Source organism: Sinocyclocheilus rhinocerous, unplaced genomic scaffold (assembly GCF_001515625.1).
Source record: "Sinocyclocheilus rhinocerous isolate Xijiao unplaced genomic scaffold, SAMN03320098_v1.1 scaffold780, whole genome shotgun sequence".
Classification (NCBI taxonomy): domain Eukaryota; kingdom Metazoa; phylum Chordata; class Actinopteri; order Cypriniformes; family Cyprinidae; genus Sinocyclocheilus; species Sinocyclocheilus rhinocerous.
The window spans coordinates 2,169,951-2,191,510 of NW_015654937.1; the positions used below are offsets into that span (position 1 = coordinate 2,169,951).

The following is a 21,560-nucleotide window of genomic DNA, read 5'->3' on the forward strand; positions in this document are numbered from 1 at the left end:
ATCAGGACTAAAAGCACTAATATAATCCCAGCGCAAACCGCCATCCAAGGAAAGGCACCATCGTCCTCATCATAAGAGTATCTTTTGTCGGCTCCCTCAACGGCTTGTCCCTGTGGGTTCTCTGGGAGCAAGAACTGACAGTTACGTCCTCCGTAACCCGGGATGCAAGCGCACACATAGCGGCCATCCCTCTCGTGACAAGTGGCACCGTTGTGGCACGGGTTGTGGACGCACTTGTTGACCGCAGAGGTGCAGTTCTTGCCGGTGTATCCAGGCGGGCAGGTGCAGGTGTAGTCGTTGAGTCCGTCTTGGCACGTGCCGCCGTTCTGGCAGGGATAGTTGGCACACTCGTCAATGTTGTCTTCACAGTGCATTCCAGTGAAACCCTCAGGACACTGACAAAGATAGGAGTCCACGAGATCTAGACATTGAGCCCCTGGAGAAGAAGAAGTAAGACAGAAAGCATGAGACAACTGATTCAAACAACCTACAGTCAGCATTTGAGGCGTTAGAATGGGAGCATTCAAAGTACCGTTTGAGCAAGGGTTGGAGCTGCAGTGATCAATCTTCTTTTCACAGTTGAACCCAGCGTAGCCCGTCGGGCACTGACAGAAGTATCCTCCTTCGGGGTTGTCAGCGCAGCGTCCACCGTTGAAGCAGGGGCCGTCGGCGCAAGTCGTGGCACTCAGCTCGCAGTTTCTTCCATAGAAACCAGGAGGACACGTGCAGCTGTAGGTGTTTTCAAGATCCTTTGCAATCCAAGGAAGGATTGAAAAGAAGTTAGGACACTGAACAAAACTCAAGTCATAAACAGAGAATGAAATATATCTACTGCAACTCACAGTGCAACTGCCTCCATTTCTGCACGGGCTGCCAGAGCATTCGTTGACCTCAATCTCACAGCTGTCCCCAGTGAAGCCAGGTCTGCATGAGCAGGTGTAGCTTCCCTGGCCAGTGTTGGTGCAAGTGGCCCCATTCTGGCAGGGTTTGTGATGTGTGCAGTAATTGAGATCTGCAACACAAAATAAAACATGTAGGTTAGTCTCCTGCTGCGTCTAGTGTCAATGGACAACTCTAACAACTTGATCAACTACTTAGTTTACGGTGTCAAAGGCTCACCTTGGTTACAGAAGAGGCCTCCCCAACCCTCTTGGCAGTTGCATTGCCATGGCTGTTGGCAGGTGCCATGCAAGCAGCCCGGATAGCGGATGCAGTCGTCACAGTACTTCCCACTAAATCCCACTCTGCATCTAAAAACATCACAGAGGAACTGTTAGTATGTTGTTAACTTCCGTTGCGATGAAAATTGAGTGTTAAACACAGAGGAACTGAAAATCTTCATTAAACTTACTTGCATTCACCAGGTTTGTCGCAAAAGCCGTGGTCTTCATCACATCCCTGAAGACAGATTGCTGTAAAAAATAAATATGTATTTATTAATACCAGTTCATTTCTGACACCATTACTATTCTAGTACAGTCACAGCCCCGTGTGTTTACCAAGCTGCTCACCCGTACTTTGAGGATAACCAAATTTATTTATTTTTTTCACTACCATTGGAAGGACACTCTGGTTAACACAGTTGCACTCATACAAAAGCTTTCCAAACAAAAGCCCCCTTTCTCCCCTAACTGTGGGTCAGAAGTCCCCTTTTTCACTTTGTTCATCCAACCCCCCCTCCCCATAACGACCCAGAGTCGGCGCAGATAAGGGTGGACAGCTGGTGTACATGGTGCCAGTGCAGGACAGCTGCTCTATTGTCTACCTTCACTCTGCAGCTGCCCCCTTCCAACAATACCTCACCGCTCTGAGCCAATCAGCGCCGAGCGCACTGCCAAGTAACCAATCAGGCGTCACATTTAATCTATGGCACGCGTGCCATTATTTGGCCAACGTCCCTCATTTAAATCACACAAACGCCTGTTGCAACCATAGCGACGAAGTTTGTTGTTGTTGTTTTTCTCGCGAAATACCGAAACATGCGCACTAACAATTTTCAAATACAGGCAAAATAATGCTGTATATCCTTTGTACTTACGTTCTGTGCAGTACTGTCCTTTCCATCCGGAGTTGCAGATAATTTCTCCGCGCTCTCCGCAGGTGAAGTGGCCGAAAGTGTCGTCGCGGGGACGGCAGAAGACCGAGCAGCCCTCGCCGTAGTAATGCTCATCACAAACGAATCTGTAGGAGTACTTCAGCTCTGTCCTCCCACCAACCTGTAGATCCTGGGACCATTCCTCGCCCACTGTTAGGTGCCTCTGGGTGGTCATACGACTGATCAGACGCTCTGGGTTTTCTGTGGACGTTTTAATTTCAGCGTTATCTCGTTGCTGCATAGTGATGACTTAAAACGTTCTTCCCCATTCAATGCATTTCTCCTTACCTGTCGACAGATCGTCGTTGGAATCGGTGTGCAACGCTTCGATAATCAGCGAAAAAGTTCCCTGAAACATAAAAAGGGACGTGTTAATATGAATTAAATCGACAAGCAGACGCGCATTCCTCCACACCTCCCCGCTGTTTTACATATAACGGGAGATGTGAGTGGCTTGAGGTGTGATCGCACTGGGGATCCAAGCCTCATTTCTCCGATTTCACACTTACTTATTGCAGTAAAATGAAAGGTTTCGGAATTTCACACTGAGCTGACAATTATATTCCAACCCAAGGGATGTGACTTCTCCCACCCCACCAACACCACTAAAACATCTAAATACCCACATCCTGCGCCCTTATGAGTCATTATTGTGGGTTTTTATATGTTAAACATGCTATAAACCACGGTAAAACCTACACATGCATCCAAATATAAAGTATAATGTATAAAAGTAAAACACTAACTACTCACCGGCCATGTGAATCCAAATGAGAACTGAATGGGGTTGGTGAACGAGCTGTCAGGATAGCTCTCGGGAACTTGGAAGGAGTTTGATCCGAGCACTGGTGTAACTGCGCCACCGTAGGTGCATGGAGGATCTGGAGATACATTGGCTTGGTAGTGTTTCAGGCAAATCCTAAAAAAGGTTCTGCAGTCACACTGCTGAGCCTCTGACGCGGATCCTTTACAGCAGTTTGCGTTGCCTGTCACCCCTTTCTTGTTCAGAAACTCCTGCAACTTTAACTCGAAAACCCCAGAACAAAACCCCTGGAAAGAAATTGAAATGGGATTAATTACTAAACGTTGCCAACATAAGGCAGACATCTATTGTGAGATCATTTCTCACATACATTAAAACAGACGCTGACTTTAATTACCTGGCTTATCATGACACAAAGCAAAGCAGCTATCATAAGTCGTCCCATGGTGGAGAGGATCTGAATTATGTTGTTAAGCTTCCACGGGCCAGGCAATTGTATGAGACCGTGTCTCAATAAATCATTGAGACTCGAAGTTCTCCACTCAATGGGAGGCAGCTCTGGTATCTGATGCTCTGTTGTTTTTACTTTATCTGCTCGTGCAAGCCCATCAAAGACAAAAAAAATCAAGCAATTAAATCCCAAATACGAATATAAAGAGGAAACCCCGATGCGCAAAAGGGGGACGAACAGGAAATTCCCTCAGAAGACGATTACTCCAAGTTGTCAAAAGTTTGCGGTCCACTTGCGGATTGTTTATGAAGCCGGAAAAAATGCAGAAAACCCAGGCGCACGGTTATCTACGCGTGTATCGCTTATTTTCCGATTTATACAAATGGCGTGGAGTTGATCCAAACTACTGATCCCAACTTTCCTCCCGTACTCTTGTTTCCATGTGAGAGAGACTGCCTGGATTGTGCGTGTTTAATGTCCCAGTCCTCCTGCAGCCGGTTATATACAGGCAGCGCCTGCTAGGGTAATGAGATGCAAATGAGCTACTCCCCAATCTGGCTCTGGTTGTCACAAAGGGACACTTTTCAATCTACACCACCCCCAACCCTCCAAGAAAGAAAAAAATCGGCAAATGGTCACTGAGCTGTAAAATGTGCAACTCTTTGCCACTGGGAGTGAATGGAGAGAGAGAGAGAAAAATCTAATTTACATACAGGAAAATAAGCAACCTCGAGAATCCTGTACATCCCACTCTGACATGAAACCACAAATTGCATCACACATTGCAGGAATGTCGCGTTCCTGATAACGGGACAAAAGTACAGTATTTTTCTCCCTGGGCTTTTCAGTGCAGCATGACTACACAATGAAACCTGGATTTGTCTGTTGTCATATGGTCATTAAAACGTGCAGCTTACATCTGAGGGGTTTTGGGGAGCTAACTTTTTTTCTGTTTTTGGATTAATTTATTTTGACTAAATTAGTTGTTAAAAGTCATTGTATATATAATGTTTACACAGACATATTTGCGCTTTTAAAATGTTTGTTACTGTAAATGCTAATAATAAAAATAGGAGACCACATGACATGTTGTAAACATGAAGTAAATAACAAGAAGCAAAATGGAATAACAAACAATCATTCTTTTCATTCACTGTTTTAGTTAACTGCCTCGTGATTATGTGTGTGTGTGTGCGTGCGTGCGTGCGTGCGTGTGTGTGTGTGTGTATATGTATATATATATATATATATTCCTAAAGTAAATAAATAAGATCTACTACTAAAACATTTTAGAATATTTTACAGTAAAATTATATTCAGTCTTTAAAAATAATATAAATAAATATAAGTAATAAAATATTTCCAATTTTGGTAAGGTAAATTGCAGTTAACCGATTTTACTGTTACTTCCACGGAATGTTCACTAACAATTTTATAAGTGTGAACTAAGTCGAAGTAGGCAAAAAATGCTGACGCCTCACATAATTAGGTCATGTAAAGCGAACATGCATATCCTTATGAACCTTCTTTGGGTTTTTAAAACACTTAATTTCAGTGGTTTGAGTTTTGGTGACTCTGTAAATTCTCTAAGCTGGATTGTAAACGCTGAACTGGTGTGTGTCGTTCGCGTGGCTGTCATTAAGGCACTTTGTTATTGTGTGAGGTTCTTTCATATTGTTAAATGAATCCAGCTCTCGCTCTTTTCGCTCTGTCTCGCGAGCGTTTGTTTGTGTGGATGTGCGAGGGTGGTCTTCATTAGTGCGTTAATTAAAAGCGCTCCAGAGGAATGCGACAATCGTGCATCAGTGACACAGTTACGCGCGATCGGTTTTGGCACTTGATGAAAATTGTTTAGAAAGTAATTCACTCCTAGTTTAAGTATACATAAATACTTTTTTTTATCGAATGCGTTTCCTGAACAAAACATGGACTTGCAATGCGACAGGTGTCATAGCAACACACTCCGGAGTTAGTTATTGAACCGCTGGCCATAAATAAGAGCGGAACCGTGTCACACAGCTATCATCACACTTTCACCCATAGTTCTTTGACCTGACGTTGCACACATTTCCCGATTACCCGAGCAAAGCATCACTGAAAAGCATGTTGAAAACCCTCAGATTTATGCCCACTTCGCTTATTCTTTTCACGCATAATTTATGCCACGCGATTCTGTCCTGGTTAAATCAAGCAGAAAGCTCCTTTCTCGCATTCCTCCTCTTTTCTGAAGGTGGACTATGGGGAGACTGTTTAACTTAAGTGTTTCTATAGGGGGCTGTTGTACTTTAACTCCTGCCCACCAGTAGCTGCGACGAACAAAGCCGGGACTCGAGGTCTGACTCTTCATCTTTCTTTGCGCTTTAATTTTCATTGATTTTGAATACAAGGGGAGCCCTCGGGGACTCTCTCTGAAGACGCGGACAGCCCCCCAAGCCAACCATCTGCTCCCAACCAAATGGCGTTTTTTCACATCGCAACTGCATGTCTCTACTGCCTCTCCAGGCAGCGCGCAGCCGCGCAAACGCAGGCTTCTCCAAATGAGACTGGAAGCATGGAGCGCATGAATGCCGCTGCTGGGCCATATGGTTAGGGAAGCTGCAGTAAGTGGCCGTGGGAATACGGGCAGTAACGATCGCAGTAACGGCTTGTGGGAGAGTGTCTGCCAATCGATCGATCAAATTAAGTAGAGCGCGAATGTTTCTCAATGAGATTTTTTTCCCCCTGAACGCGCATTCCTATGCCTACGCAACAGGAGACGCGGAGGCGATGAAAGTGTTATGGCAACATGCATGTGAATACTTATTTTGTGTTCAGGAAAAGGACAATACAGCATAGTAAGAGTAGGTTCCCCATCATGACGCAGCAAGCACTTGCACTGATTAAAATAACAATGGATGTGTCGCGTGGCTCGGGTGGCGCACTCAGTATGAAAAAAAGCAACAACAAGCAAGAAGAAACATTCAAACGTACAGCGAAATAGATGCATCCAGTCTAGGAAGTTACTTAAGTTTAATCAAATCTAGTTTGCCATTGACTATATTGGTGTACGCGAGCTATTTTCCTGATTAACAGCCCTGATAGAGTTCTGAGTATAAGCTACTAGTGCGTGCGTGCGTTTGTGTGCATGAGGGAAAGAGAGAGAGAGAGAGAGAGAGAGAGAGAGAGAGAGCAGGAGGGGTGAGTGAATTCTTCAACAGGCTTGAGGACTGTCGCGTGCCATCGTCCTTTATGGAACATCTGCCCCTTTCCCTGGGGTGGTTTTGTTTATGTGAGAAACTTTGGTTCAAAGAGGAAGAAAAATCAATAACTGACCCATGTGGCTTATGTAGGCTACATTGAAATACCGTTATTTATTTATTTATTATATTTATTTATTAATAATACTTTTTTATATTTTATTATTTATAATTTATTTTTATATATATTATATTTTTATTATATTTATTATATTTATTTGCATTGTTATTTATATTATGCAGGTATGATTCATAGCATAAATAATTTAAATATGGAGGAAAACAATCTAAACTTAAATGCATAGTTTTTATCACAGCTAATTTTACAAAAAAATAAACAAAAATAACAATAATAATAATCCCATATCAGACTGTGAAATTGTACAAACAGGGATTGACCTACTGTGCTAAAATACCTGCAGCCTTATAAGTTTTAAATCCTTATTCTGAATTGAATTCTAATAAATTAATTCTAATTCTAATAAATATTCTGTAAGACTATGCTATGTTGGTGTTATATCATTGCAGCCTACAACATACGGGTAGCGATACAGTGCACAATAATAAACCATTACATAATAAACTAATAAGCAGAGTAACATAAAACTTCATGACTATATTTCTTTATTTACTAACACAGTTCTCATATTTAAATGCATTTCTTCTAACTGAAATTTTTTTTTTTTTTTTTTACAGATTTGTTATCGAGCAGAGTATTTAATAAAACATAAATTATTTCTAATATATGTTTCAGCTGTGGTCTTCTTTTTAATTTACAATCATTATAAAGGAATACGCTGATTGGCCGCTGAGATCCTCACGCCGGAACAGGAAGTGAGCGCAACTTTGTAAACATCAGCGGTTTCGGCTATTGTAGCAGCCGTGCTGCTTTGAGCGAGAGAGCGCTTAAACGCTCACTAACTCGAGTATTCTAGTTAAACTATGCGTGACATCCCACCCATCAAGTAGTGAGTCGGTTTTTGCTTCTTTAGCAGCACTGGGTTTAATAAGTGTGACATTAAGTGATAAAGGACTGTAGTGTTCCATATCTTTACTGACAGCGTCGCAGCAGCAGCAGTCAAATTCTCAGCATTCACACACACAAGTGATCAAAGTGAAGGGTTTTTTGAACATGTTCATTCATATTACTTTAATTATGCTAATGAGTGAGAAAAAATACATGTACAAGATGATTATTTGATAACTATTTACAGCTTAAACACTTTGCATTTTAAGTTTGGGGACATGGGACATAACAGTAATATAAAATGTATTTATATATTGGCAAATCTAGCATTACCTTAAATGTATGAATGATTTGAGATTACAGGATGGTTTCAGGATGGATTCTGATTTTAATATGGTATAAATTGTCTGGTCAGACCAAAAAAAAAAGTGTTGATAAATTAAGCATATCGTAAATGACCTTATTAAAATGATTTAAAAACCGTGTAAAACTAAAGTAAAAATGTTATGATGACTTGACAGTGTGAAGTAAACCATACATTTAATACATTTACTTTAGATGAAAATTTACCATATGAAGTCTTTTTATCTGAGAAACTGATTTACGCTTAAAACAAGAACACATACCTGTCACTGTAGTATGAAAATTACTTTTCTGTGTAAGTAATTATTATTGAACTATTCAAGCCTCAAGTTTAGTGACCGTACTGATTTATTGCTTAAAATTCCTTACTTCTTCTTAAAAGGGTCTTTAAAAAGTCTTACATTTACCTTCATAAAACCTTCAGAAACCCTGAGTAAAAGTAGCGACACAGCTGTGAAACCCGTTTTCTGCAGGGAGGTAGTGATAATGTAGTAATGTTTCTTTAAAAATTAAATTACATATTTTCTAAAGTTTTATATTTCTAAAGTTTGATGTATATTTTAATTTATATACATTATTGACTTGACAGGTGCATTGAGATTTTAGAATGCCATAATTTTGATATAGAGAAAATGGTGAATTTCCATTCATGCATGCACTTTTATGTTTGATTTTAGGTGCATGAACTTGCAGATGAGTTTTCACACAGCTGAAGATGGGTGTGAAGGGCTTACAGTACTTTATGGAGGCATGTTGCCCAGACACTTGTGTGCCAGTGGACCTGAAACAGATGGCAGCCGATCATGTCAAAGCCCATCCGGACAGTACCGCCACAGTAGTAGTGGACGGAATGGCCTGTTTAAGATACTGGTATCGCTGTCAAGCCTGGGTCCATGGTGGTCAGTGGCAAGAGTATATGCATATCCTTCAAGAATTCCTGGATGCGTTCACGGCTGCAGACATACGTTTAGTCTTTTTCTTCGACGGAACGGTCGAGGAACAAAAGCGGGCAGAGTGGGTGAAGAGGCGGCTGAGAGTCAACCAAGACATCGCGAGAATATTTCAGCACATTAAGACTCACGGTCAGCAGCCGAACAGCAGAGACCTTTTCTGCCTTCCCTCCGGACTCGCAACCTTCTCCAGATTTGCCCTCAAAAGCCTCGGCCAGGAATCACGGTGCTCTGTCCGCGAAGGAGATTATGAGATTTCCGACTACGCTTTGTCTCACAACTGCATGGGCATCCTTGGTCAAGATACAGACTTTGTTATCTACAACACCGTTCCATACCTGTCCATCAATAAACTCAATTTAAACAACATGACAACAGTGCTGTTCTCCAGAGAGCGGTTATGCCATGTTTTGAAGCTTCATATGACTGACCTCCCTCTCTTGGCCTGTCTGTTGGGCAATGACGTCGTGCCTGAGCAGCAAATGGAGCGTCTCCGCAACAGTGCTTTGGCGTCATACCGAATGAAACACAAGCAAGTTCAGGGAGACAAGGTCTATGCTGTTGCAGACTTCATTAGCGTGCATCATCCCAGCAGTGAGGGAACATCTGGAGTTTCCTCCCTTTCATTAGTTGAAGCAGAGAAAGAAGCTTTAGAAAAAGGCATACGCTTGTATTTACTTACAGGACAAATGTCCCCTTGGTTAGAAAGCAGCCGTGCCTTTCCTGAGTCTGTGTGTTTGATGGGCAATTATGTACCTGGTGACATATTACAGGTAAAAAGGAAAAATGCACAGTGGGGTCCAAACGTTTGAGGACACATTTAAAAATATGGGATTTAAAATACACCATATGGTATTTTTATGGTATGTTAACATTTAGAAGTTTGCTGATAATGTAATTTGGTTACACTTTATTTCGATAGTCCACTTTAGACATTCTATTAACTGTCTTTTAAAAAATAGTAATAAAATGAGAGAAAATGCAAAAAGGAAACATTTTCACTCAGATTTTGGACACCACTGTATTTAACAAAAGCATCATACCCACCAGAAGTAACATGTCTTTGTTTGTACTCCTACTAAGTGTTTCCATGTTTCAGGCAGCGATGGAAAAGCACACACAGGCAGAGTGTTTCCTGGTCTATAATGTGTTACATGATGGGGTCGTGGAGTGCAGTAACACGTTGGAAGATGAGGATGAGGTGGAGTTACCCCCGCAGGCCGTCTTATATCTTCCTGTCCGAGAACGCATCTACGGCCTTTTACTGCCAGTGCAGCCAGGTGTGTTTCGTTTCTGTATTTACTTAGAATTTATGGAAAAAATAATGTTTTATGATGCATTTCTATTATGTTGTAACTTGTTTGCAACTGATGCAACTTGTTTGCATTACAATCTAATGTCGATTTCTCCAGTATAAATAAAGTAGTTTGCAAAAAAGCATTAGAAATATTTCCCAGCAGTGTTTGCTGTTGTTAAATAAACTCATTAATTCAAATAAAGATGAGATAAAATATAAATATTAGATAAAAGTTTTTCATGGAAATTAGAAATCCTGCTTTGGCATCTAACTGAAATATAATATGTTTAAGTTGAAATACTAAAATTACTTAAACTGAATAAAAAGACAATTAAAAAAAAAAGACACGATTTAAAAAAACTTAAAGTAAACTTAAAATGAAAAAATAAGACTGGTTCCCGCGGTCATGGAAAAATCTAAGGGAATATTTTAAAACTTTTTTCTGAGCTTGACATAATTAGTAAAATCTTTAGAAGTCATGGAAATTTCCATGTTCATTAAAAGTTGTTCTAATTACGTTTGACTACTACATTTTTCATTGGCTAGAAACTGCTTAAAATGTTTACATTTTTTATAATTATGCATTGGTCAAAAGATGTAGTTAAGTGAAGTGTGATGTATTGCTGTCAAGTGAATTTTTTGAAGAAATCTAGACTGCGAGATTGAAGTTTTCATAAAGTGATCTTTGGATAAAATTATTATTATTTTAATTTAAATATCATTTGTATATTTCCTTAACGTAGGCATTCTGTTGCGGTATAGAAATATAGGCTGTCCTCTTACTGTGCTGTTAACAGAAAATAAATCTCCATTGCTCTGTAGTATTCTGGGAATTGTCTTGTTTCTGTCCAATATTTGTGGTGTGGGCAAATATGTGGTGAACGTGCTGTTGAAAAGAAGGGCCAGACCGAAGAGGACAAAACATATCAGATTTCAAACAGTCGAGACTACACTGTAATTTTGGAAAGGCTGTGTCAGTCAAATTATTTCATAGCATACAAGCCTATTGCACAAATGCCCTTTCTGTGCTGCTTTTAAGGGATTGTTTTGCATTGTTACTCTCAATTTATATTAACTTCTCTCTCTTTTATAGATTGTTCTGGTCACACTGTGTCAGTCAAAGAATGGTTCGTCTTTCCAGGAAATCCACTTAAGGAGCCAAACAGAGTCACTCCAAAACCCCTCAACCATCTAAGTATATAATTCAGTAGTTATGTTCTACATATTTGATCGTCGTTAGGAAGTACCTCACTTGGAGTTTCTCATGTGCTAAGCATTACACACTACCTCATTTGATGCTTCTAAAGGCTGGAATACACTACACAACTTTTACCCTGATTTGCAGAGTTTTTGAGCAGTTTGTGGCCAGTCAGAGTTGACATATTTCACAGAAAATCATGTAGTATTTGAAGGGCACAGACTATGACTTTTTTAGCTTCATATAATGATTCCATCCAGATGGAAGATATCAGACATATTTGATATTTTGAGCTGTTTTTAAAACACATATTGTTTTGATTTGTCATGTGTCTCCTAACAACAAGGCATTAGTTTCTGCATTAGTTTATTGTGTTCGGAACAACTTGAAAGTCTAGTCCTCAGTCATTTACTGTATGATGCCCAGATTTTCCTCTATAACCTCTAAATTTGTATAATGTATCGCAGCCTTACGTAATCCTGTGATAATCTCAAGAAATCTATGTTCTGTTTTTAAGTGTACATAATTCTCTTTGCTCTTTTGCATTTCCTCGTATCAGTGATTACATGACACAGATGCTTAGTGATAAAAAGAAAAAGGCCATTTGGTTTGATCACTGCATTTTGCTGCATTGCAAATTTCATCACTGCATTACCGAGCATCCAACATGAGAATATTAGGGAATTTTGAAATATATTTCTGAGCTTGCAAAAGACGGAGAAATGAATATATAGTTACATTTGTGAGTGCAGTCTCCATACACGATTTTTAAAAAACATTATTCAGTAACCACAAATGATTGTAAAAAAAACTATTTTGCCAAAATAAATGGGAAGCCTTTTATTAGAACTTTTCAGTTATCTAATCTTTAAAGGGAGAGTTCACCAAAAAAATGAAAATTCACCGTTAATTTACTCACCCTCGGGCCGTTGAGGAGTAGGTGACTTTTTTTTTCTTGAGTAGAACAGTAAGGAAGATTTTTAGCTGAAACCGTGGTCCTTGGTGATTCATAAAATGCAAGACAGCGGCTGCCTGTCTTTGAGAATAAAAATAAAAAAGCATATCAGGGAACACAAAATTAATACCCGTGGCTCCTGACGATACATTGATGTCTTAAGATGTGAAACGATCATTCTGTGCAAAAAAACTGAACATTATGACCTGTAATCCAGAGCCTCAGACAATCAGGGAAGTCCGATTCTTCTCCACGAATCGGTTCTTTCGGACAGTTTGTTTCAATGTACTCTTTCAATTCACTAGTTTGTTTATGTAATGAAATACATAAACAAAACCATAAAAACGTTAATTTCACCCTTCATTCAAGTGCATTCAAGTGGTTGAACTAGTTCACCAAAACGAACCGGTTCAAAAAAATGATTCGTTCGTGAACCGCACATCACTCTAGACGGTTTGCCTGAGGCTCTGGATTACAGGTAATAATGTTGTAAATGATGTTCAGTTTCTTGCACAGACCGATCGTTTCGTTTCGCAAAGACCTCAGTATATCGTCAGGAGCCACGGGTATTAAAGGGTTAGTTCACCCAAAAATGAAAATTAGCCTGTGTTTTACTCGCCCTCAAAGCATCCTAGGTGTATGTGACTTTCTTCTTTCAGACGAATCCAATCGGAGTTATATTAAAAATTGTCCTGGCCCCTCTCCTTTCAATGGGGGTAAGCGGGTGTTGGTTGTCAACAGTTCAGAAGACGTGAAATAAAGTGCGCACATCCGTAATAAAACGTGCCTCACACGGCTCCGGGGGTGTGTGAATAAAGGCCTCCTGTAGCGAATCCATGCGTTTTTGTAAGATAAATATCCATATTTCAAACGTAATAAACACTTTTTTCTCACTTCCGCTGACTGTCATACGCGGAAGCCGTTCTGTTGCGTGATTAGTGACGAACGTGGAGACAAAACAAAACGCCGTTCACGAATTAGAAGCACAAAACGAGGATTTGTAAAGAAAAATGTCGGAGGATTTCGATATAAGCCAAGAGGAGACTGGTTTTCCTTTTCTAAAATAAGGAAACTTTGCTTCCTTTGCTCCTGCATTTCTCAGAGGCTCGCGCACGACACATACGTCTTACATCATCCGCCTGAACGTCTTCCGCGTACCACAGTCAGCGGAAGTGAGAAAAAAGTGTTTATTACGTTTGAAATATGGATATTTATCTTATAAAAATGCATGGATTCACTACAGGAAGCCTTTATTCACAACCCCCCCAACGGATGTGCGCACTTTATTTCATGTCTTCTGAACTGTTGACAACCAACACCCGCTTACCCCCATTGAAAGGCTTAGAGGGGCCAGGACAATTTTTAATATAACTCCGATTGGATTCGTCTGAAAGAAGAAAGTCACATACACCTAAGATGCTTGGAGGGTGAGTAAAACACAGGCCAATTTTCATTTTTGGGTGAACTAACCCTTTAATTTTGTGTTTCTTGATATGCTTTTTTTATTTAAAAAAACCAGTAGCTGCTGACTTGCATTTTATAAATCACCAAGGACCACGGTTTCAGCTAAAAATCTTCTTTACTGCTCTACTGAAGAAAAAGTCATCTACATCTTGGATGGCCTGAGGGTGAGTAAATTAACAGCAAATTTTCATTTTTGGGTGAACCATCCCTTTAATTCACTCTCATACACGCCAACCCCCACAAGTTAAACTTGTGGTTTTCATTAATCAACAGAAGGGCCCCCTGATCTGATGGCTCTGTGGTTTAGGACGGACCCAGAAGTGAAAGCAGTCCAAGCATCAACACTCCTGGATGTTTTTGAGCTGTATGAGTTTTCTGAAGAGCTGAAGCACTTTGACAGCCCTTTGATTGCTGTGATTTGTCTTGTAACCTACATCACCATTCAGGTGTGTTTAACTTTTCATCATTGATGCCACAGACCACTGAGGTTTTCGCTTGAATGTAAACAAATGGCTTTGTTCAGGTCCATTCACACCACGTATGCTCTGTTAGCCTTTATTTATTAATGATGTGGCCTCATTGCATTTCAAAAGAGTTTCAGCTGTGTCTCTTCAACGCTGTTTATTGTGTGTAGTCCTTATCAGACAACTCCGATACCCTTGCATTGTATACAGATGTGTGTGTGTTGACACTTGATGCTTGTTGTGTATACTTGAGTGTGATTTTCACAGCTTGCATGTAGAATAAAAACACTGTTTGTTCCTGGATCTAGGCGAGACAGCTTTCCCTGGAAGACGTAGATGCATATCTAAGCCAAGCTGTTTGTGTCAGATTCAAATCCTTCAGAGAAATGCAACAGCTCAGGGTGAGTCTTTCGCGCCGCCTCTGCCTTTCTGAAAGCATTGTTTTTACACTCATATGCTCACCCATTTTAACTGGGCTTGGTTTGGAGTCTTTTAGAAAACAACTGTGGTCATGTGTGTTCTTTTGTAACATACCTAAAAAAGACAGTCCGTTTTTGCAGTTGGTTCGATTACTAGGTCCAAACCTGAGTTTGACTCCACCCACTTTTTTGTGCACTCACTTGTTTCCATTTACATTACGTTTATTCGTTTAGCAGTCGCTTTTGTCCAAAGTGCCTTAGAAATGAGGAATTCAAGACAAAGTGACTCCTAAAGGCAGGGTAGGTGATTTGGTTCAAAAACATTTTGTGTTATGCTGGTTGAAAGCCTCTTCACATCCATGAATAAAAGATGAAAAAATAATACAAAAATAAATCATAAGTATGTTCGTCATATAAAATGATCATATCTCTTCAAAAGGTCATTATGACTCTTTTTGGATCTTCTAAGATTTAATGGAATAGACTTTCAGTCTACGAACAAAAACTCCTCAGGTTTCATAAAAAATATCTTCAGTTGTATATTGAAGAATAACCAAAGTCTTATGGGTTTGGGACAACTTGATGGTGAGTAAATGATGACACAACATTTTCATGTTTGAGTAAACTATCCATTTAAAATAGCTACATTAGATGATAAACACTGTAATCCATGTCAAATCAGCACAACAACATGGAAATGCAACAGATCGAGGCCTTTTACTTGAGAGATGCATCAGATTCTTTTGCTATTTGGAAAAAAAATGGGGAAAGAGACTGGAGGGATAATTTCTGGTTGCTTTGCGACATTCCTCTCAAATACTACTCTAATTGTGGTCTGAACCTGAGAGCGATGCTCTGGTGACGGGCTCCGCGTCGTCCCCGCCGGCAACCACAGGGCTATTTCAGCTCCCACCCTAATTTAAGCCTCCTATGCGTGCTATTTCAGACACGGCTGCCAAGGGCGGCTTGTGGTTTCGCAGTGCTTGGATTGAGAGCCCTCCCCACAGCACAGATAATGGATGATAGAGGGACAAATTAGAGCCTCTTGGGAGATATCCAGCAAGCCACCTCCTAATTTACAGATCCTCCTGTGTCTACGGCCGTCCTTTTTGCGTCTGGTGTGAATCCCTCCAGTCTGTTGTATTCAGATGCTGATGCATATCTCATCCTTGACTTGTGAAACGCCAAGCTGTTGACAATACAAATGAACTATTAAGTTGTATTTATATTTTTACAGATGATATGTTTATTTACTTTTACTAATGTGGTTCAAGCAGATAATTTCAATCACCCAGACAATGACTTACTCTGTATCCTTTATGCTTTGTAATGAATGTTTATTGTGCACTTGGCCAGAGTATTTATTTATATATGATCCCACGTGTTTACGTTTTGGCTCAAGTGAAGTGATATGCCTGAGTTTATGTTGCCCACAGTATGTGATAGCGTTGAGGGATTGTGTGTTTAGAGGGCGCGCACAGCAACAGGTGTCGGGTTGCTTGCTGACCCAGAGGCGTGTGTGTGCTCAAGGCGTGGCGGCGACAGCCTGCCGCTGGCCAGATGAAAGTGTGTAAAGCTCTCCTGCCTCCCATGTGCCATGGGGTGACAGGAGCACCTGTTACACGCGCCATTGTTGTCTCCCATCGGGAGTTACACTGTCACATCTGCCTGAAATGTGAAAAGGGATGAGGTGGGGGGTATTAGGAGGCTGTAAGAGCCAGACAGATGGCAGGAGAGTCTCCAGGGGCTGCCTGATTACCCCCCTCTAATCTGTTTCCCCCTGTGTTGCTTTGTCATAGTAAGGGAATGTAAATGCAAGCTAAGGATGCCACTACGCAGCATCTGTAAAGGATGAATTTAACGATTCTGATTCCACTTTATTATTCCAGTTCAAACATTCGAACATTCTTTTAGTAATTTTGAGGAACAACCCAACTCGTATATATTTAAATAAAATTTTTGTTTGAAAGAAATTATGCTTTTAAGTCACCAAGAACGTATTGAATTGATCAAAATACAAGTTACAAGAGAATTTAATTCAAATAATTGCTGTTGTTTTGGATTTTCTATTCATCAAAGAATCCTGACAAAAATGTATGATTGATTCCATAAAAACAGTAAGCAGCATTTAACTGTTTTCAACATTTATAATAAGAAGAAATGTTTCTTGAGTAGCAAAACAATAATGCCTGAAGACTGGAGTAACGATGCTGAAAATTCGGCTTTGCCGTCAGGAATAATTTAAATTACATTTGAACATATATTAAAACAGACAACAGTTATTTTTAATTTCGATAATATTACAGCTTTTACTGTATTTTTGATTAAATAAATACAGCCTTGTTGAGACTTTTTTTTAAAACATGAGAAAATCAACCCCAAACTTTTAAAAGGTAGTGCGTATATATAGATATTTATTATTATTATTATTATTATTATTATTTATATAGATAATTTATTACAACAGCAGTACTGAGTGAGGGAGTCATAGACCAACTCAAACTTGTAATGTATGGATTTGAGACTGATTTGTGAGAACCAGTTCTGTTCAGAGCCAGATCCGTTTTTATTTTTCAAAAACACTGAAGGCAAATAATTTATGGCATTCAGTTCCATTATTGGTTCCTTACCACAAACACACAGTGCGACTCACACAGTTGTCTGACTTAGGAGTCGGTTCTTTTTATTGAGTTAAAAAGATGCACAAATGCACTGTTTTGAGCAGTTCTGAACAAGTCCCTCATACATTGAATTAGAATCAGAGCAAGAATCATTAAATTCCATACAATTACAAAACCATAACTAAAACAAATCTTTTGCATTGTGCTTTAGATTCAGCAACAGTGCATGAATCACTAGTACAAGCATTTCAATACAGTGACCGTTTGCATTGGTGGATGAATGCAGCCATTCAGTATCCATTAACAGAACCAAATCATTCAATTCCAGTATTGAAAAACAGAATGTGTTCTTGGTTCCCAACCCTTTAACTGCAGAAGACTGGTTTCAGACACAGCCCACAATGTTTATTTAGTAAATCAAAAATTGAAAGTTCATTGAAATACCACACAAGCCTAGTCTTGTCATGCGTGAATGTTTACAGTAGTAACATTGAGCAGATGTGCATTAAGGTATGGCACAGGTGCAGAGTCTGAACACAAGGCTGTAGTTTGCCATTAATGTTGAGCTACGTGTCCTCAGGGGGTCCAGCGGTCCTTCAGGCATCTGGCTGGAGCAGCTCTCATTGTTCACTGTTGAAATGCTTGCAGAGCAGCTGCTGTTCTGGTTTGTTGTCCCACTCTATACCTTTACAGCAGCAGGGTGGCATCAGCATTGTCCCGAGGCCTATTGACTTCCACGCTGAGCAATTAGCGGCTTTAAAGGTGCTAAGGCTTTTACGTGTCTTTTAAAGTGGTTTAATCAAAGCCGGTCTACTTCATCCCGCTTTCTAAACCTTATGCATAAAAGTGAATGTGATTAAATGCTCTTGTTTCTCTGAAGAGGCATGGTTTTAAGGAGGAAGTCAGGCCTGTGTAAACAGCATAATATTTCAAGTGATGGCCCAGCTCTCAATCTGTGCGCCTGGAAGGCGCGGGCTCTGGGTTGCTGCTGTTACTTCGGCTTTATCTCCAGCCTCCCTTTTGTTTGCTTTAGTCTAAGCTGTGTTTGAGAGCAGAGCAGGTGGCAGGCCAATTTTACGTTTTGATGTCACAGAAGCTAATCAGACCGTCTCTTATCTCCTGTGGGTGGGGGTGAGGGACCAGGTGACCAGCGGGCAGTTTTGTGGGGGGGAGTGGGGGACCCTTTGTAAACATCCGCTTAGCCGCACGGCCACTTCAGGTGAGCTCTACAGGGTCCACACCCTGCCTTCCTGCAGCCTGAGTTGAAAAACACAATAGGTGTTAAAGGCACAATATGTAAGATTTTTTAATTAAAATATCCAAACACCACTAGAACAGTGTTATATTTGGTTGACTTGTCTACTTACATTATCCTAAATGTTTTGAAGAATGTTTAAATCCAGAGAAATAAGCAAAACACGGACCGTGTCCATAGTGTCATTGTGTCGCCTGCCAATGACGTCATAACCCCTCGATTTCCGAGTTTTGTAGAAAACATGGAAACAACAAAGACGCTTTACTATTTTGTGCGTTTTAATAGACCGGTGACGACCGCACAGAGTAGCATTATAACAGAACTTTCAAACGTTTCTAGTATGATTAAACAGCGCTGCTTTACCCCACATACGCATGACCGGAAGCAGCGGAAGCGCTAAAGTGTGGCATAATAAAAGCTCCGCTGCTTTCGAGCCGTGTGTCACGCTCGTTCAGCGGCCTCGTTTCGCTTCGACGGCTTTCATCCACACCCTGCTTCATTCTACAACGTTAATAAATCATTAGCTCATCCATGAACATGATTTCTGCCCGAGTCCCGTCGGATTGCATCGGCTGTGGGGATGAAGATGACAACTCCCATGACTCCACACTCAGTCACGGCGTCATCAAACTACGCCTTTGCCTCTTTGTTTATTTTGAATAAGTGCCCTCTAGCGGCGAAAAATTACATATTGTGGCTTTTAATGGTATGATGAATTTAAAACCCTACTTTTTAAAAAATCTGTGGTTTAAAGTAACAGTTTGATCACAAATAAACATTCTGTAATCATTAACTTGTGTCATTTCCAACCTGTATGACTTACTTTCATCAATAAAACACAAAAGGAGAAGCTTAGGAGAATGTCCCAGCTGCTCTTTTCCATAAAAAAACAGGAATGTCTGGCGAACACTGCCAAAAAAAAAACCATAATAGATCTGTAAATTTGATCCATTAATATGAATATTTAATGAATTTAGATTTTGTATTTTGTACGCTGAAAATATTCCTCTGTATAAAAATGTTCAAATCTCTTTCGTCCATCTGTTTCAATTGTGGCAAGCTGCGGTTGGTTACGAGAAATGTGTCTACCAATATCGTTTGGTCAAACTCGCTGACAAATATGTGAATGTGAATTAAATTTGTGACCTGCAGCGGAGGTTTTTACTGAATACCTACATTTTGGTTTCATACCCACACAAAGATATCATATTACTTTGGAAGATCTGGAAAATAGCGTTGTAGTTAAAAATAAAGTTCCCTTGTCGATAATGTAGTGATGCATTAAGCACATCTCACACAGAAGTCACTTTCAAACCAAGCAGATTTCTGTTGTTCAACACAACAAATTTGCGTGACCAACTTGAACATGACGAAATATGTGCTGGGAATTTTAGCAATTAAAATAATAAACTCACCCTTACTCGAAACTCCCGATCGCGCTGGTGTCAAGGTTTCTTATACAAAGATATCACATGACTTCGAAAGACATGGAATATAGTTTTTACATTTGTAAGGTGCGGTAGTGTAGCGATAGTGTCACACAGAAGTCACTTTCAAACTAAGCAACTTCCTGCTGGTCAATGCAGATAATTTACATAACCCACTTAAAAAAAAATTGAAATCTGCTTGGGGAACATTTTCACCCATACAGGAAACTCCATACCACACAGATTCCAATTGGAATGACTGGATTTGTCTGCAAAATTTTGTTGAGTAACTGTAAATCTGAATATACCTTTACAAATGATTGTGTTTTCTTGCTTTTTTTTTTTCTTATATCATTCTATAATCCCTCCCCCATGTAGACCCCTGTTGTGGACCCTAGGGCCATCCAGCTCGGCTCTCTCTTTGTTCGGGGTCTGACCTACCTCATCTCAGCCAACAGTGCTTGTGGTTTCCCTTTCCCGATGGGTGAGCTCATGCCGTGGAGGACCTTTGACGGCCTGCTCTTCCATTCAAAGTATCTGCAAGCCCACTCAGGCTGTCCAAAAGAGGAGCTCCTTGAAGGAAATGCAAGTACAGGAAAATGCCGTTGGCCTTGTTTATTCTTGGTATTAACATATTAACATCTGTCTTGGATCCACCGATCACAAATGAACAGTTGAGACAGATACTTGTCTCAATGGGACTTTTCGAGGCCACATGTAACTGGCCACACAGAGCCCTTGTTTTAGCAAAATGGTTGATTGACAGGTAAGTTGGGCGGTCTTTTACTGTTGTCTGGGATGCATCAGAACGGATTGGGAAATGCAAACGCAATGCCGCATGCGTTTCTGACTCTGATCTCTGAAAGTGGTTTGATTAAGTATAGCTAACTTGACCACTTGTGATTGGATCATCAGAGACTTAATATTACATGTAAACAGGACCAGGCATGATCCGTTTTTAAAAAATATGTTGTGTCATGATGGACTGTGCAGCTCTACCGAAGCCTGTTAACATGCTAAATGAAAATCAGATCATTGTATGGCCCACACATATTTTGTTTACTAGATTTTGTTTAACTTTTGTTTACATGTCTTTGGCATACTGGAAAACAGTCAGAGAATCTCTTTTGTTTTTGATTGCTGTAATGTTTTTTCCAGAGCCAAGGGACCAAAACATCTAAATAATTTTTTTGACCCACACATATAAACATGGGTTCGTAACTATAAATGCAGACTTAGACTGTGCTTAGTCATCTCCTGTCTTCATGGAGGTCTCTGAACCGTAAGTCACTATGACCTCTTTTATATTTATAATGGGCCCCAAAAAGTACTTGAACACCTAATAATATCTGAATACATCAAACCAAGTGACATCTGCATTCAAATGTCTTTAATCTCTTCTTTTTTTAAATAAATACCACTAGATATGACATTCATACATTTTTAAGAGTGTCCTTTTGGGACGACTGTATGGATTTGGTCAATTATAGATAGATACAGTGGGGAAAATAATTATTTGATCCCCTACTGATTTTGTAAGTTTGCCCACTTACAAAGAAATGAAGGGTCTATAATTTTTATGGTAGGTTTATTTTAACGGATAGAGAGAATATGAAGAAAAAAATCCAGAAAAAA

The 21,560-nt window shown here is 40.0% G+C and overlaps 2 protein-coding genes across 2 annotated transcripts in view; one reads left to right on the plus strand and one right to left on the minus strand.

The window, feature by feature from the left end:
• Positions 1–3,394, minus strand: part of dldh (dihydrolipoamide dehydrogenase) — a 10,481-nt gene extending 7,087 nt beyond the window's left edge. The window contains exons 1-8 of the mRNA XM_016524736.1: positions 3,256–3,394; positions 2,849–3,145; positions 2,384–2,444; positions 2,039–2,296; positions 1,352–1,412; positions 1,120–1,250; positions 843–1,012; positions 533–749 (exon numbers count right to left, since the gene is read on the minus strand). Coding sequence (XP_016380222.1) covers positions 533–749; positions 843–1,012; positions 1,120–1,250; positions 1,352–1,412; positions 2,039–2,296; positions 2,384–2,444; positions 2,849–3,145; positions 3,256–3,303 — 1,243 coding nt within the window. The 5' untranslated portion in view covers positions 3,304–3,394. The remainder of the gene's footprint in view (positions 1–532; positions 750–842; positions 1,013–1,119; positions 1,251–1,351; positions 1,413–2,038; positions 2,297–2,383; positions 2,445–2,848; positions 3,146–3,255) is intronic.
• Positions 3,395–7,374: 3,980 nt separating this feature from the next.
• The window catches only part of fam120b (family with sequence similarity 120 member B), a 14,686-nt gene continuing 500 nt past the window's right edge, over positions 7,375–21,560 (plus strand). The window contains exons 1-7 of the mRNA XM_016524733.1: positions 7,375–7,513; positions 8,553–9,598; positions 9,925–10,105; positions 11,216–11,317; positions 14,013–14,185; positions 14,512–14,604; positions 20,304–20,510. Coding sequence (XP_016380219.1) covers positions 8,591–9,598; positions 9,925–10,105; positions 11,216–11,317; positions 14,013–14,185; positions 14,512–14,604; positions 20,304–20,510 — 1,764 coding nt within the window. The 5' untranslated portion in view covers positions 7,375–7,513; positions 8,553–8,590. The remainder of the gene's footprint in view (positions 7,514–8,552; positions 9,599–9,924; positions 10,106–11,215; positions 11,318–14,012; positions 14,186–14,511; positions 14,605–20,303; positions 20,511–21,560) is intronic.